The following is a 17,961-nucleotide window of genomic DNA, read 5'->3' on the forward strand; positions in this document are numbered from 1 at the left end:
AAGGTCCCAAGGAGGGTAATTGGAAGTCAGCAGAAACAGAATTTCATGCTCTCTATTTTTGATGCTGTCCCCTTTTCATTCATTCATTCATTCATTCATTCATTCATTCATTCATTCATCACATGTATTCATCAGTGTTATGAAAAAATGAAAGAAAATATATTGGTACAAATAGTTGTTAGTTACCTCATATAGAACACCTTTTATACCAAATACATGGTTTTCAACTTTTATTATGTTTAAACTATAACATCAAATGTCAGTTTTCAAATTTATACAACAGATTAATAAACTGTATCTCTGGGATAAATTGCAAGTGGCCGAGCCATGGCATTAATTTTGCTTTGTTTTTCTGAATTGAAAGCCTATCTTCTGTCTACTGTGTTGTTTAATCTGTAAGGAGAAGTAGTCCTACAATGTAATGTGATAAATTATTTTTTCTCAAAGTTGAACTTAATGCTTTCTATTACAGAATGACTACCTTCAGAGGTTTAAAATTTCTGCTCATGAGCTGAGCTCTCCAGGGCAGTGATTCTCACTTTTGCATCATATTTTATGGAAAAGTACTTAGCTTTATAATGTGAAATTAAACATTGACCTGTTGTTTGGTCTAAGTCATTGATGTTTGTCTAAGTAACAAGAGACTTGGTCTAAATGTGGTTGCTCTTAACCCTCAAGATTAGATAATGAGGTATTTAGTGTACAAAAGTTTTGGAAAAATTAAGGAAATAAGTCTATTTGTTCCTTGTATCATGGTAAAGAAGTTTTTTTTTTAAATTTTTTCTCTCTTTTTGGCTTGGGTGTATTGGAAGGCTGAAGAATAAACTTGGGGCTTCCTGTATTCACTGGATTGCCCTCCCGACTCTATTCTGTGTCTCTGTCTTTTCCTTAGTATCTTTACCTACCATTTCTCAATCCATACTTCTCCTCTCAGGTATGAACTGGGCAAGTTGCTGGATCCTACTGAAGCTCCCCAACTTCGGGTTTCTACAACATTATATAGGACACATATACATATATATATTATTATAATGATCATGTTTAACTCACACATTTATAACTGTGAGAACATTGATGATTGACTCTCAGCAATTTTTAAGCATTCGAATATCATCTATAATTGCTATGCTGTAGTAAATCTCCAGGAAGTAACCACCATGTCAATGGAACATTTGCATTTTTTTTTACCATCATTATCTTCTCACCTACATGCAACATCAGTTTTTGCCTGGTCCACCATCATATTCTTTCTTGTATGGGCATGACTTCTTCGGATTTTATATGAACATAAGATCTTTCATTATTTGTCTTCTTGTTTCTCTACTTTCACTTAACACAATGACCTTCAGTTTCATTAATGTTATTATGAGACACAAAATTCCCTTCTTTAAAAGGCTGTGTAATAGTTCGTGTGTGTGTGTGTGTGTGCTCGTGTGTGTGAGAGAGACAGGGGGGCAAATGTTCTCAGCAGAGTGCTGAAAACACATTGGAAAAGAACCTCTTTAACAAGTTGTGCTAAAAAAACTAGATATTCTCATGTAGAGAACTTAAAGAAGATCCATTTTTTTTCATTTGTAAAAAATCTATTCAAACTGAATGAATGAATGCTATTAATTTAACACATAAACTTGTAAGAGAAAATATGGCACAGGTACTTCAAGATATAGACATATGCATTCACTTTTAAAATATTGCTGCTGGGGCTGGACAGATGACTCAGAGGTTAAGAGCACTGGTTGCTCTTTCAGAGGACCTGAGTTCAGTTCCCAACAACCACATGGTGGCTCACAACCATTTATAATGAGATCTGGTGCCCTTTTCTGGCATGCAGGTGTGCATTCAGGCAGAATACTGTATACATAATAAATAAATCTTAAAGAATCATGACTGCTAGGTGTAGATTAGAAGAAAGGACATATGACAGGCAGGATTTTAGTGGGGGGTGGTAGAGGAGGAAGGGAGGGAGAAGGGAACTGGGATCGTCATGTAATTCAATCTTGTTTGTAATATATATATATATGTATATTTTATGTATATATATATTTTATTATATATATATAATAAAAAATCATGGCTGCTATAGCAAAGGAAAAATTAAAGTAGTGGAAGAAAAGGGATTGAATCAAATAAAAATATTTCTATACAGCATGAAGATACAGCATACAGAATGGGAGAAAAACTTTGACCACTATTTATTTTAAGTGGAATCAATAGTCAAAGTACATCAAAACTTAATAGTAAGCAAAAAAGTATATATAACTTGATCAATAAATAGGCAAGCCATATGTGGTATATCTTCTTATTATTGTTGACCAGGGAGGCCCTACAAGGTCCCCAAACAATATACCTTGTTTGTACAATATATAGAAATCAGATGAGAAGCTGAAAGATTGCTCTCTGCTATTAGCTTCCATAGTGCCAGATGGTTCTATGCAGACTTCTGAGAGAAGAAAGGCTTCAACAGTTTCATCCCACTGTGAACTCTTTGAGCTACAATATTGGTCTGCTATATAAGATGTGCTGTCTATAGTGGCTTGGCTGTTATGAAGCTAATCAACTGACTTCTCATTAGATTGAAGCCCATCACACAGTAGGGAGTTCATAGTGTATGCTGTTCTGCTGTCCACTTTTTATATGAAAAATGGGTTTTGATTGTCTTTAATGATACACAATTTAATCTTTCTTTTCAGTGGCTTTAAGTTATTGGACATTTCGGGTATATTATAATCTTAAAATTTACTGCAAATTGGCTATTGTTGTATTTCTAAATGTTACTCATTAGAATGAATCTTTGTACAGCCAAATCTATGTAGAAATGATAATTAGTATATTAAAAGGAAGTCATCATAAATATGCCTATTTATTTTTAAAAATTAATTGTAATATTTATAAATACTTACATCATGAAGCACAATGATACAAACTTCCCCAATTTTGTTTCTTTCTCAGTTTCTAGTATTGTTTAGTGAGATCTGAATTCCTTTCGTTGCACTGGACAAACTGAATGTTACTCCAAGGAAATAGTCCCTGAGCTACAAGCATTGTAAAACTATCTTGGTCATTGCCCACTTGAGGTATGTGTAATTAGTTTTATATATTCTTGTGTTAGGATATCAGAGGTGCTTTATGTTGGAGAACACAGAGAAATCTAAACACATGAAGATTGTGTTCATTTTATGCAGGTAAAAGACTGGAAGGAGATTTAGCAATAAGAATAGTGCTTTATTTATAGATGTGATTCTGCTGTTGGAATTGCTATGAATTTGAGTCATATCTTAAATTGTTTGAGTGAGCCTAATGCAAAATAGATAGCATTTAGGAAAATCATTTGATGAGAACAAAAAAATACTTGTAAAAATTTTATTGACGTACTAGAAACATTACTGACTCTGACTTTGAGCTGGAGCTATGTTGTTACCTGGGGAAATGTAAAAGACATAGAAAACAGTAAATAGCTTTATGATATTTTCTATGTAGCACAGCATATACTTAATCATTCCATTCTCTGATAATGCATGGATGATCTTATCCTCTTCTACTTGATAAACCAGCAAGTGTTTATTGATACAAAAACAAAAGCATAAATGCTATATTTTTCTATCCATCAGCTTTTCAAAAGAGCTGGGCATACATTGATCATCTCTCTAAAACAGACATGATTTTCCTGGAAGTCTTCCAATGTGAAGAGTGTCATAGACACCTGACCAAAAATATAATTTGACATGGATACCAAGTAATTCAGTGCTGTAAACATACTTTTCAATGTAATTTCATTTTCAGATGTGATATGGATAATTTCACAACAAAATAATACCTAAAGTTACCTGGAATTGTATTTATTTTTTCTGGTTTTCTTCTATTGTTTATAGGTAACATTTATACTCATTTTATTTCTGAACAATAAGTAGAATCAATAATACTAAAGAATTTTGAGGAGCAGTGATTTTTTATTGGTGGTATAAAATAAGAAAGAGAATCAGAATAACATGCAAAGAATTATAAAATATATTTTGGGCATGTTGATGCACAGCTTGGTAGATGGAGGCAGGAGAATTGTCATGAGGCCAACCTGGGATACACAAAAGACATTGTCTCAAAACAACAACTAAACATTTAGTTTATTGAGTCCTGTAAATTTGAAGCTACAAAGCCATTTTGTTTTGTTTATTTATTTAAAAATGAGACAATCATTTAAATTTCCCATAACAATTACAAATAGAGAAGTTCCTTTCAATTTGAGAAATAAAATTATGAAATGTTTCAGCTGTGTGAGTGAGCTTGCATTATTTCTAGGTCTAAATAGAAATACAAATGGATGATGGTTTACAGGAGCACTGTTTGATAGAGCCGTTGAACTTGATGACTCTATATTAGGAACCTCAATACCAAATACATTGTCCATCAATAGATTGAATGTCTTGGAATATGTTTTACTTAGATTCATTAGTGCTGTATAGGTCAAGGAAAAGCATTAATTACTACACTAGGCAACGACATAGGGTGGTCTTTCTCATCATGAATATTTCATTAGTTATGCGTGTAAAGAATAACTTATGAAACCCTTTCAAGTATGGCTAATGTGAAGACAATTCCAAACACCATCTCTTAAGAGTTTTCCCTGTGGGTGTTTATTATTTATGGCTTCCAAATAGTGAACATTTTGTCCCTGTATGAACATCTAGAAACTTTTAAAAATATTTGTGTTTCATATATATATGATACAATATATATATATATATATATATATATATATATATATATATATAAGATTCCTCTCTCATACACTACATCCTAACTACAGTTTTCCTCCTCTACTCCTCCTAGCTCCCCCTACCTCCTGTCTTCCCTACATTCACTCCTTCTCATGTTTCCTCTTCAGAAAAGAGAGTGTTTACAAGAGAGGACAGCCGAAACAGGACAAAACAAGACACAATAAGACAAGGGAAAGGCCTTCATATCAAGGCTGGACAAGGCAACCCAATAGAAGGAAAGGACTTTAGTCATGAGTCAGAGACAAACCTAGGAGTCCCACAAAAACACTAACTTAAGAGCATAATATTTATGCAGAGGACCTTGTGCAGACCCATGTAGACCCGGTGATTGCTATTTCAGTTTCTGTGAGCCCATGTGAGCCCTGCTTAATTGATTTGGTGGGCCATGTTCTCCTGGTGTACTCTATCTCCTCTGACTCCTACGGTCTTTATTCCCCCTCTTCGGTGTAGGTCCCTGATCTCTGAGGAGACGGACTAGCTGGAGACCTCCAATTTAGATATTATCTCCACATAATGTCTAGCTGTGAGTCTCTAAGTCCCCTCCCATCTGCTGCCAGAGGAAGCTTCTCTGATGATGACTGTTCTATAAGAATAGCAGAATGTCATTAGGAATCATTTCATTAATGATTTTTTTTTTTGGTTGTGTTTGGCTCTACCCTAAGTCTATCCAGTCTCCGGTTCCTGGCCATCCAGGCAATGTAGGCATGGGTTCCCTCTCATGGCATAGGCTGTCTCCCTCTTGTGGTATGGTCCTCAAGTTAAACAGATCTGGAAACTGTTATATGACTTTCCCTGTATTGTAAATTTAGCTGTGGACACTGTTGGCTTTTAATTTTAGTCTTACAAATTCATCATATATGATATTTTCTGGTATTTGTCCTCTAGTTGTATCTTACTTTTCTCTAAACACGAGTCACCATAATCAGATAAACTCACTTTAGACAAATTTCTAGTTCTTACTAGATGAAGGGGATTGCAAATAAAAAAGACAAGTAAGTTCACAGATGATAAATTGACAATGTCTTCCAAGATTTTTAGAATTTCAAACCTGAAAACACCATAACAATAATTGTTTTCTTTTATTCTTTTTTCTTTGAATTACAAACAAGATTTAATTAAATGACAATCCCAATCCCCTTCTCCCTCCCTTCCTCTCCTACCATCCCCCCCAACTAAAACCCTACCTATCACATATCCTTTCTTCTAATCTACACTTGACTCAACCTTTCTGCTCCCTCATGACCTCTGCATTCTTCCTCGTCTTCTCTTCTCATGCTCGTAGCTCCCTCCCCCCTCTTCTCATGTTCTCAATTTGCTCAGGGGATGGTGACCCTTTCTCCTTCTCCAGGGACAAAGTTTGTCTCTTTTAGGGTCCTCCTTGTTTACTAGTTTCTCTGGCAGTGTGGATTGTAGGCTGGTAATCCCTTACTCTATGTCTAAAATCCACATATGAGTGAGTACATATCATGTTTGTCAATAATTGTTTTCTTAAACATGAATTCAAAAGAATTAAAAGGGAGAATGGATTTATGAAACATCGCTATGTATAATGAACATATGCCAAAAATACTTGTATAAAAATACCTGAAGCTACTGTACTTTCATTGATATAATTATATGACTTCTGAAGGGTAGCTCTGAACATCAATGCTTATCATTTATCGTAAATTACTCATTACTTTACTAAAGGGACCTGGTTGCTTTTTTGCCTTATGATTTTGGCCAGTCTCTTTGCCTATCTTCCTTGACTATATAATAACATTTTAATGTGACTTTTAAGTATTAAAATATCATTTTCTATGTTTCAATAAAAATTTTTATCATGTACTGTGATTATGAGTTCTGTGGTACATTGTCTAGAAGAATGTTGTAGTCGTTAGATTAATGGGCATTATGGTCTACCTGTGAAGGAAAATTTAATGAGTTAGATTTGTGTTCATTGAAAGAAAATATACTTAATTTCAGCTTACAGTTTATATTTTAATCAACAAGATAACATGGATATTACATATTGTCAAATAGGAGCCAGATATATTTTGAAAAATCTTTTGTTAAAAGGAAATAGTTAATATATTTTTAAATATCTCTTATCAGTGAAGGGTTTTGATGCTCTCTGCTTGCTAATACCCTATTTTTTTTATTCATTCTTTTATATCATGAGTTCAGCTCATTTATTTACCAATGGAAAAGGAAAGGAATACTAACTTTTACCAAATACCTGTACATGGAATACCTACATGCTGAATGAATCATTATGATCTTTATTTGTGCTATTCTTAGCCAAATTATAAAATGCAGGATTTAAAAATGTGTTCAATAGACAAATAAACTGAACCTCAGGCGCTTATGCCCAATACTAATTTGATGGTGTATGAACCACAGTATCAATTTTTATTGTACTGTACTCAAGTCTCACATTCTCTTTTTTGTATTCTCTTTCTTTATGAAACAAAAGTAAAGCTATAATAAAATATATTGAATCCCATCACCAGTGTTGGAACAGAAAGTAGTCTACTATGTTGTTCCTTTTAGATGGTTAAGTTTTCAGCCACATGGTATACACTCCAGCACAGTGATTCATACCCATCCTACTGTTCCAGGGACCAATACTTCCAGTTTAAAATAAAAAAAATGAGTTATTTTAGTTTTGTTGTAATAGAAAAGATTGTAAACACCTACAGTTTCTGGTCTGACATGACACACTCTGGTAACTGACAGTTACAGAGAGGCTTACACCTCTCTCTGGACCATTTCTTGGTTGCTCATAGAATGAAAATAGACGTATGTCATGCTCTCTTTATTTAATATGCTTATCTACCTGTATTTGGTGAGTTAGTATCACAATAGGTGTAGACTATTTGAGGAATAGTTAAAAATAATAAAAAGAGCCATAAATTTGAAAGAGAGCAATGGGGGGGGTAAATAGAGAGCCTTGAAGGGAGCAAAAGGAGTGGAGAAATGATGTTTTTGTATTATAGTCTCAAAAAATTAAGTAACATAAATGCTAACATAAACAAGTTCTCATGGTTTGATGAAACATTTAATAAACTTTGAAGTTAAGTGTTTTCCAGAAGTAGGTAGGGGAAAGAAGGTCTTATTTGTCAGTAAGATTGTAGTGATGACTTCAAAAGAGTGTTGTTTTTATGTGTGAGGACCAGATCGTATATTGTTCTTGAAACAAAAATCATTTGTTTCCATGTTGACCAGTGTTCTTGGTCAAAAGGAATATTCCTGTATCTACTCTGAGGGAAAGCAGAACATGACATTTAGAGAGAGAATATGATAACACTACTCTTTCCCTTCCTCATTTCTTCCTCCTTTTTCCCAAAACCATGGTCAATGCCTTAGTAAGTGAGTGTTTTATTTCAGAGCTACAGAAAACCATATTTTGAAATTTTGAGACAATGTAATTCTTTTCTTATGTAATGTTGCACTACCTCATGTGCTTATCAACAATTTAAAGATAGATCTATTTCCCACATCTACTTTGAACTGTTTTGATTTTTTTGATAAAAACTCTTTTAACAAGTTTGAAGTGATATTTCACTTTTATTTTAAAGTTCATTCCTTGATATTAAGTGATGTTCATTTTTACCTATATGTTTGCCTTTAGTTTGATTTTAATGTTAGATTACAAACAGATTTCCATAACTTTTCTTAATATAGTCTATTAATATAATTTACAGCTTTTCCTGTTTCCTCCTCCAGGTAGCACAGCCCTACATGTTTATGGAAGGAGCAAATCACTCTGTGGTGTCAGAGTTTGTATTTCTTGGACTCACCAACTCCTGGGACATTCAACTTCTTGTCTTTGTGTTCTCCTCTGTGTTTTATATGGCAAGCATGATGGGAAACTCCCTCATCATTTTTACAGTGGCTTCAGATCCCCAGTTACACTCTCCAATGTACTTTCTGTTGGCTAATCTCTCCTTCATTGATTTAGGTGTTTCTTGTGTCACTTCTCCTAAGATGATTTATGATCTGTTTAGAAAGCACAAAGTCATCTCTTTTAGGGGTTGTGTCATTCAGATCTTCTCTATCCATGTCATTGGTGGTGTGGAGATGGTTTTACTCATAGCCATGGCCTTTGATAGATATGTTGCCATATGTAAACCTCTCCATTACCTGACCATTATGGGCCCCAAAATGTGTCTCTTCTTTGTTGTGACTGCCTGGGTAGTTGGCCTTACACACTCTCTTGTTCAACTGGCTTTTGTAGTCAATTTACCTTTCTGTGGACCAAATGTGTTAGACAGCTTCTACTGTGACCTTCCCCGGTTTATCAAACTTGCCTGCATAGACACCCATAAACTAGAGTTCATGGTCACAGCCAACAGTGGGTTTATCTCTGTGGGGTCCTTCTTCATACTGATCATTTCCTATATTGTCATCATAATCACTGTACAAAAACATTCTTCAAGTGGTTCCTCCAAAGCTCTGTCAACGCTTTCAGCTCATATCTCTGTGGTGGTCTTATTTTTTGGTCCTCTGATATTTGTCTATACTTGGCCATTTCCCTCCACACACCTGGATAAATTTCTGGCCATATTTGATGCAGTTATCACTCCATTTCTGAATCCTGTGATCTATACATTCAGGAACCAAGAAATGAAGATGGCAATGAAGAGAATATTCAGACAGCTACTGAGTTACAGAAAGATCTCCTAAGTACTTGCGTTGTGAACATGGAAGTGCATTTTGACCAATCTCAGTGAAAATCTGCCTTTCTAAACTCTGTTTATATATCAATATTTAGTCTATTTTATTCTAATTAGGAAGGTGAGACAATCTCTTCTGAAAACAGAAGGAATTACAGATGTTTACAAAGTAAAGATTATAATAATCAGAAGATTCAATTCCCAAGGAATATATTTGTTATAAATTGTTAGACATAAAGAAGCTGGAAGCCTACACTAAGAAATTTAGAGCAGAGAAAATAAGATTTTTAAAACCACATGTAGGAAATTCTGGCAGTACTTACTGGGATATTTGATTTTCTTTTTTTTTCTTTTTGGTTTTTCGAGACAGTGTTTCTCTGTGTAGCTTTGGAGCCTATCCTGGCACTCGCTCTGGAGACCAGGCTGGCCTTGAACTCACAGAGATCCGCCTGCCTCTGCTTCCCGAGTTCTGGAATTAAAGGTGTGTGCTACCAATGCCCAGCTTTCTTTTTAACCTATAATTCTTCTTTATTATTGAGACTTTCACCCATGTATTTAATGAACTATGATCATCTCTATTCCTTGACTTCCATCTTTCAGTTTTTCAACAGGTTTCCCTCCCAACTTCATGTCTTTTTTTTGATAACCTACTCAGCCTTGTTAGTGATGTTCATATGTATGGGTCTAGTGCCATCCACTGAAGCATGGCAAACCTCCCAGTGGGAACATTGTCAAAGAAGAATGATTCTATTTTCCCTAGAAACTACCAACTACAATAGTGTCTCAATAAGGAGTGAGGCCTGAAAAGCACATCTCCCATCCATGCTTGAATTGGTTGTCTTGCTCTTGTGTGCAACATGTGTGAGTAATTACAGCTGCTGTGAGCTCATGAGTGTGATAATTATGCCATGTCCAGAAGACTGCATTTCATTGCACTCTTTCCCATCCTTCAGATGGATCTTACATTCTTTCTGCCTCCTCCTCCACAATCTTCTTTGTGCCTTGGCAGTGTATTGAATATTGACATTCCATTCAGGGCCGAGCTCTTTTTGTCTTATTCTCACACTTTGACAATCATGCATCTCAGAATTGACTTTTGATTACTGAAAAAAGAAGCTTCTCTGACCAAGGTTGACAGAACTCCAGGTCTATGGATATAAGCTTAACTATTTAGAAGGCAATGCAATGACATAGTATTGATAAAATAAAAATAGTAGGCTGCACTCTAGAACCCATGAATTTTCCAAGCATGTGTATTTAACTAGGATTATACTATCATGCATGTATGTAAATTCCTTTTGTGGAACAGTTTTCAAACCCACCAGAAAGTCATGAAATAGTCGTTCTACTATGGCACCAGTGTCTGGCAGGTCATGATTGCAATATGCAAGGCTCAGCACTGGTTAAGATTATTTTTTTCCCCTCCATGAGTCTACATAGCATCTTTTGGCATTATAAAATTTCGCTATCAGGAGAGTTTTGTGTTAGTTCAAGACTGATTCCTCAATAATCTTCAGCCAAAGTATGTTATGTGTTCAACAATAGCATCATACCATGTAGCAATGAAGGGTAACAAAGGGCAGTAAGAATAGCCTTTTTGAGCCAGGTGTTGGTGGCACACGCCTTCAATCCCAGAACTCGGGAGGCAGAGGCAGGTGGATCTCTCTGAGTTCGAGGCCAGCCTGGTCTCCAGAGCGAGTGCCAGGATAGGCTCCGAAGCTATACAGAGAAACCTTGTCTCGAAACCCCACCCCCAAAAAAGAATAGTCTTTTTGTTTTAGAGTTCATAAGTTTTGATAGCCTTTAATTTTCTTATTAGTTATTATTGTCCTACATTAACTCTTGTGCATAATCCCTTAAGATGGGTGTGATATGTATTCTTCCCAGATCTCAACCAATTTCTTGTACCATCTGAAAACTTGCAGCAATGTACATTTAAAAAGGCAAATGCATATAAATGTAAAGCACATGAAAGTTCTAGTACAGGATTCATTGCCCTATAGAAAGAGGCAGGTGGAATGATTTAATGATTTAATGGTTATGATCATTGCTGTTATGAGGGATTTTCTAATTTTGAAAATTGAAAATAGATTCAAACGCTCCATAATTAGAAATTATTTTGAAAATCAGAAATAATAGTCAATGATCTCTTCTTCTATCATGAATTCTGTGACCTTGGATATTTAGTTGCATTAGGATTTTTAGCTCTCATATTTTAGACAAAGCTTTTGTTCTTACTAAAATGAAACAGGCAATGACATTATTTAATTTTGCTGGGTTTCTTGATACTCTAAATGTAAGGATGGTGTACCTGTGAACTGCCTGATCAGAAGACTGTATCATAAATAAAATGTATTCTATTTATTTGCAGAAGAATTAGAAAAGCATTTGTGGACAATAGATATGAATTCCTTTAGGTGTGCAGAAATCAGTTATGCTTCCCTATTTTTGATGCTGTGTGGAGACTCTTATTTTCAATCCATAAGGCATTATTAAGAATCCAGTTATTCAAAAAGAAAGGTTGAGTCTAATGAATGAAAACCCTGTAGAAGAAAAAAATTAAAATGACCTTTAAATGAAGTTCAAAATACTTAGAATAAAAAGACACTCAAATTCACTGGGTATAAAATCCACATTTAAGGAAGACCCTCTTTGTTTCGTTATTTTTTTAAAAACTGAATTGATTGGGAGCATGGGGTGGGGGGGGAGAGGGACCTAGGAGAATGAGAAGAGGAGAAAAGGAGGGGTGAGGAAGACATGATGGGGTGGGGAGGTTGAGTTGAGGGAAGCACAGAAGAGAGCAAGATAAGAGATACTATAATAGAGGGAGACATTATAGGTTTAAAGAAAAATGTCTGGAGAGCTACAAAGATGGCACCAACTAACAATCTAAGCAACAGAGGAGAGGCTACCTTAAATGCCCTCCCTTGATAATGAGATTGATGACTGACTTACATGCCATCCTATTGCCTTCATCCAGCAGCTGGTGGAAGTAGAAGCAGACACCCACAACTAAACCTTGAACTAAACTGGAATCCAGTTGCAGAGAAGGAGGACTGATGAGCAAAGGGTTCCACACCAGGCTGATGAAATCCACAGAAACAGATGACCTGAACAAGGGAGAGCTCTTGGTTCCCAGACTGATAGCTAGGAAACCAGCATGGGACTGATCCAAACTCCCTGAATGTGGGTATCAGTGAGGAGAGCTTGGAAATCTATGGGATCTCTTGTAGTGGATCAGTACTTATCCCTATCATAGGAATGGAGTTTGGGAGCCATTCCACATGGAGGGATACTCCCTGAGCCTAGACACAAGGGGGTTGGCCTAGGTCCTATCCCAAAGAATAAGACAGACTTTGAAGACCCCGTACGGAAGGTCTCACCCTCCCTGGGGAGCAGAAAGGGTATGGGATAGGTAGGGTTTTAGTTGGGGGCGCAGGGGAGGAGGGGAGGAAAAGTAACCTGGGATTGACATGCAAAATAATTTTCTTTCAAATTAAAATAACACACACACACACACACACACACACACACACACACACGAATTAATTTCAGCCTTGAGTTTTCTCCCTCCCTCCCCCTCCCTCCCTCCCTCTCCCTCCCTCCTCCTCCCTCCCTCCCTCCGTCCCTTCCTTCTTTTCTTCCTTTCTTTCCTCCATTCCTTCTAGACAAAAGGTTTATTCAGCTCGCATTTTTGGAGGGTTAGAAGTCTAGGTAGCATAATGTGAGTCTCCTTGGCATGTCACTACCATATTAGTGGAATCATGGAAGGAGTATGTGCGAGAGAGAGAGAGAGAGAGAGAGAGAGGAGAGAGAGAGAGAGAGAGAGAGAGAGAGAGAGAGGGAGAGAGAGAGAGAGGTCATATATTGATGAAATGCCAAAGACAGGAATTCAGAGATCAGGCTCACTTTTTAATAACACATTTCCTGAGAACTGGGGTCCAACATAAGTGTCATCACTTCTTTATATTTCTACCCTGGGAACCAAGTTTCCAGGACATGATTCTTTAGGTCCAGAACTTTACTTCAACTTTACCCAGATTGCAGCATGTGCTCACGGACAAATATTAACATCCTTACTTTAGTCAAACAGACACATAAAATTAACCCATATGTGATCTTTGAGTGACCTAACACGTTTCTTTTCAATATGTCATCATGTTGTTGTAGCATACCAGTTTTGCTTTTGGATCTAAGGTTTATTTAACTTTCTTAGATTCATCCTGAATATTGTCTCCTTAATTGAACCTTAGTGAGTCCTTTATTTTCCATGAATTATTAGATTGTAAACTCTCTTAGCTAACATTTCTAAGATTATTCAGCTTTTTAGGAATTCTTTCACATTCCTTTAAACTGTTGAGATTCAGATTTTCCAACACCATTTGTTGAAGATGCTGTTTTTTTTTCCCCAAAGTATATTTTTGGTATCTTTGTCATAGATCAACATCTGTGATTATGCAGAGTTATGCTTGGGTCCTCTATTCTCTGCCATTGATTGATGTGTCTGTTTTGGGCCAGTACCATGACTGTTTTTATTACTGTGGTTATATGGTATAGTTTGAAACCAGTATGGTGATACCTTCTGTTAGTATTCTTTTTGTTCAGGTTTACTTGGGCTATCCTTCTTCTTTTGTGTCTCCATATAAATTTTAAGATTTTTTTTATGTCTGTGAAGAATGGCTCTAGTATTTAGTGAGGATTTCATAAAATCTGTAGAATTATGTTGGTAGGATTTCAATTTTCACATTGATCCTTCTGATCCATGATCATGAGAGCTCTTTTTATCTTCTGATATAGTCCTCAATTTCTTTCTTTAGTGTTCTGAAATATTCATAGTAAACGTTCTTCATTTTCTTTCTACCAAATAGGATTATTTCCTGGATTCCTTTTCAGTATGTTTGTCATTGACTTCTGATTTTTTCATGTTAATTTTGAATACTGACACTTTGTAGAAAGTATTTATTAAATCTATTTTATGGTGGAGTCTTTAAGGTCTCTTATGTAGCAAATCATATCATTTGCAAATTGGGCTACCTTTATACACTGATTTCTTTTCCCACCTATATTTGCTTCCTTTTGGTCTTCCTTCCTTCCTTCCTTCCTTCCTTCCTTCCTTCCTTCCTTCCTTCCTTCCTTCCTCCTTCCTTCTTTCCTTCCTTCCTTCCTTCTTTCCCTCCCTACCTCCCTCCCTTCCTTCCTTCCCTCCTTTCTTCCTTTTTGACTTTCCTTTCTTCCTTCCTTACTTCCTTTTTGACCGTCCTCCTTCCTTTCTCTCTCCCTACCTGCTCATTTTCTTTTGTATTATTGACTAGTTAAGACTTCAAGAACTATATTCAATTGGAGTGGAGAGATTGGACACTCTTGCCTTGTTCCTGCTTTTACCCGCCATTTTCTTTTTTTATTTATTTTATTTTAATTTTTATTTTAATTAGAAAGAAGATTATTTTACATGTCAATCCCAGGTTCCTCTCCCTCCCCGCCTACCCTGCCCTCCCCCAACTAGCACCCTACCTATCCCATACCCTTTCTGCTCCCCAGGGAGGGTGAGACCTTCCGTACGGGGTCTTCAAAGTCTGTTGTATCCTTTGGGATAGGGCCTAGACCCACCCCCTTGTGTCTAGGCTCAGGGAGTATCCCTCCATGTGGGATGGTTCCCAAACTCCATTTCTTTGCTGGGGATAAGTACTGATCCACTACAAGGGGCCACATAGATTTCTGAGGTCTCCTCACTGACACCCACATTCAGGGAGTCTGGATCAGTCCCATGCTGGTTTCCTAGCTATCAGTCTGGGAACCAAGAGCTCTCCCCTGTTCAGGTCATCTGTTTCTGTGGATTTCACCAACCTGGTGTGGAACCCTTTGCTCATCAGTCCTCCTTCTCTGCAACTGGATTCCAGTTTAGTTCAAGGTTTAGCTGTGGGTGTCTGCTTCTACTTCCACCAGCTGCTGGATGAAGGCTATAGGATGGCATATAAGTTAGTCATCAATTTAATTATCAAGGGAGGGCATTTAAGGTAGCCTCTCCTCTGTTGCTTAGATTGTTAGTTGATGCCATCTTTGTAGCTCTCCAGACATTTCCCTAGTTGATTTCTCTTTAAACCTATAATGTCTTCATCTATTATAGTATCTCTTATCTTGCTCTCTTCTGTGCTTCCCTCAACTCAACCTCCCTGCCCATCATGTCCTCCTCACCCCTGCTCTTCTCCCCTTCTCATTCTCCTAGTTCCCTCTCACTTTCCCCCATGATCCCAATTTGCTGAGGAGATCTTGTCCCTTTCCCCTTCTCCAGGGGACAAGGTATGTCTCTCTTAGGATCCTCCTTGTTTACTAGCTTCTCTGGCAGTGTGGATAATCTGCTGGTAATCCTTTACTCTATGTCTAAAATCCACATATGAGTGAGTATATACCATGTTTGTCTTTTTGTGACTGGGTTACCTTGCTCAGAATTGTTTCTTCTAGTTCCATCCATTTGCCTGTGAATTTTAAGATTCCATTGTTTTTTTTTTCTTCTGCTGAGTAGTACTCCATTGTGTAAATGTACATTACACCAGTAGCACAGACACTGAGATCAACAGTTAATAAATGGGACCTCCTGAAACTGAGAAGCTTCTGTAAGGCAAAGGACACAGTCAACAAGACAAAATGACAGCCCACAGAATGGGAAAAGATATGCACCAACCCCACATCGGACAGAGGGCTGATCTCCAAAATTTACAAAGAACTCAAGAAGCTGGTCTCCCAAATACCAAACAATCAAATAAAAAAGTGAGGTACAGACCCTCTGAAGGAGGATGTCAGTTTGGAAGTCTGGTTAATCTGTGGACCCTCTGGTAGTGGATCAGTATTTATCCCTAGTACATGAATGGACTTTGGGAGCCCACTCCATGAAGAGGGATACTCTCTCAGACTAGACAAACGGGGGAGGGTCTAGGCCCTGCTCCAAATGATATGACAGACTTTAAGATCCCCATGGAAGTCCTCACCCTCTGTAGGGAGCAGAAAGGGGATGGGATAGGGCATTAGTGGGGGGCAGGGGAGGAGGGGAGGGAGAGAGAACTGGGATTGACATATAAATGAAGCTTGTTTCTAATTTAAATAAAAAAGAAAAAAGTGAGTTACAGAACTAAATAGACAGTTCTCAATAGAGGAATCTAAAATGGCTGAAAGACACATAAGAAAGTGTTCAACATCCTTAGCCATCAGGGAAATGCAAATCAAAACAACTTTGAGATACCATCTTACACCTGTCAGAATGGCTAAAATAAAAACCACCAATGACAGTTTATGCTGGAGAGGATGTGGAGAAAGGGGAACACTCCTCCACTCTTGGTGGGAGTGCTAATTGGTGCAGCCACTTTGGAAATCAGTATGGCGACTCCTCAAGAAAATGGAAATGAGTCTACCACAAGATCCAGCAATTCCACTCTTAGGCATATATGCAAAAGAAGCACATTCATATAACAAAGGCATCTGTTTAACGATGTTCATTGCAGCATTATTTGTAATAATAGCCAGAAACTGGAAGCAGTCTAGATGCCCCTCAACAGAAGAATGGATAGAGAAAATGTGGTACATTTACACAATGGAGTATTACCCCCCTATTTTCTTGATTGGTAATTTAATTATTTCATTTACTTTTCAGTTTCATATTTTCTGTGAACTTCTATACATCTAAATTTATGTATAAAATCAAAATTATGAATATTTAAAAAAAGCTTCATAAATATTTCATGTAAAAATATACTAAAGTGATTAAATGATTGTGTATAGTCAGGATTTAAGGTAATTATCTACTTTTAGGGATTAATTACAATGGCTGGTTATCAATATTTACAACAAAATAGTTCAATGACAAAAAATTTTCCAATTTTGGTTTCCTTTTTCTTTTTAATGTTGTTTCATGAGATCTGAAATCCATTAGTTGCACTGGACAAATAAAATGGTCCTCTAGGGAGAGAGTCTAAACTATGAGCACTTTTAATACTATCTAGTGTTTTCAGAATATTTGCTCAATGGTCTCCTGAGGTTTGAATAATTAGTTTCATATTCTTTATGTTACATTATTATTTGGTATTTTAGGCTAGAGAAATCAGGGAAGCAAGTCTTTGAAGATGCTGTTTGTTTTATACAGGTAAAATGCAGAGAGATGTTGAAACAGTAAGAAATGTGGCTTTATTTGTGGATATGGTTCTTGTTTTGAAATTGATATGGGCATGGTTCATACCTAAAGTGCTTGTGTTTGTCTAAACAACATAGATATCTACCTGGGAAAGGAATTGAATAGCTTAGAAAAATAATAATCATTAAAAAATTCTCAGATGTGTAGTAAAAACATTATTTGTATTTGACTATGAGCTAGAATAACATCATACATGAGGAAATGTAAAAGATACTGGAAAACATCAAAAATCTTTGTAGTATTTTGAATTTACTCAAGGTGCAATTTTCCAATACATACTCATTTCGCAATGTGATGTTGAGAATTTGAAAACAGAATAATTCTTACAGATCACAAATTAGATTCATTTTTC

General features: G+C 36.5%; 1 protein-coding gene across 1 annotated transcript; it reads left to right on the plus strand.

The window, feature by feature from the left end:
• The first annotated feature begins 8,495 nt into the window (after positions 1-8,495).
• Positions 8,496-9,440, plus strand: LOC100759940 (olfactory receptor 4F3/4F16/4F29). Its single transcript, XM_027421002.1, has one exon. The coding sequence runs from the start codon at positions 8,496-8,498 to the stop codon at positions 9,438-9,440; it is 945 nt and encodes a 314-aa protein (XP_027276803.1).
• The last annotated feature ends 8,521 nt before the right edge of the window (positions 9,441-17,961 follow it).

The sequence above is a fragment of the Cricetulus griseus genome, chromosome 6 (genome assembly GCF_003668045.3).
Source record: "Cricetulus griseus strain 17A/GY chromosome 6, alternate assembly CriGri-PICRH-1.0, whole genome shotgun sequence".
NCBI classification, from domain to species: Eukaryota; Metazoa; Chordata; class Mammalia; order Rodentia; family Cricetidae; genus Cricetulus; species Cricetulus griseus.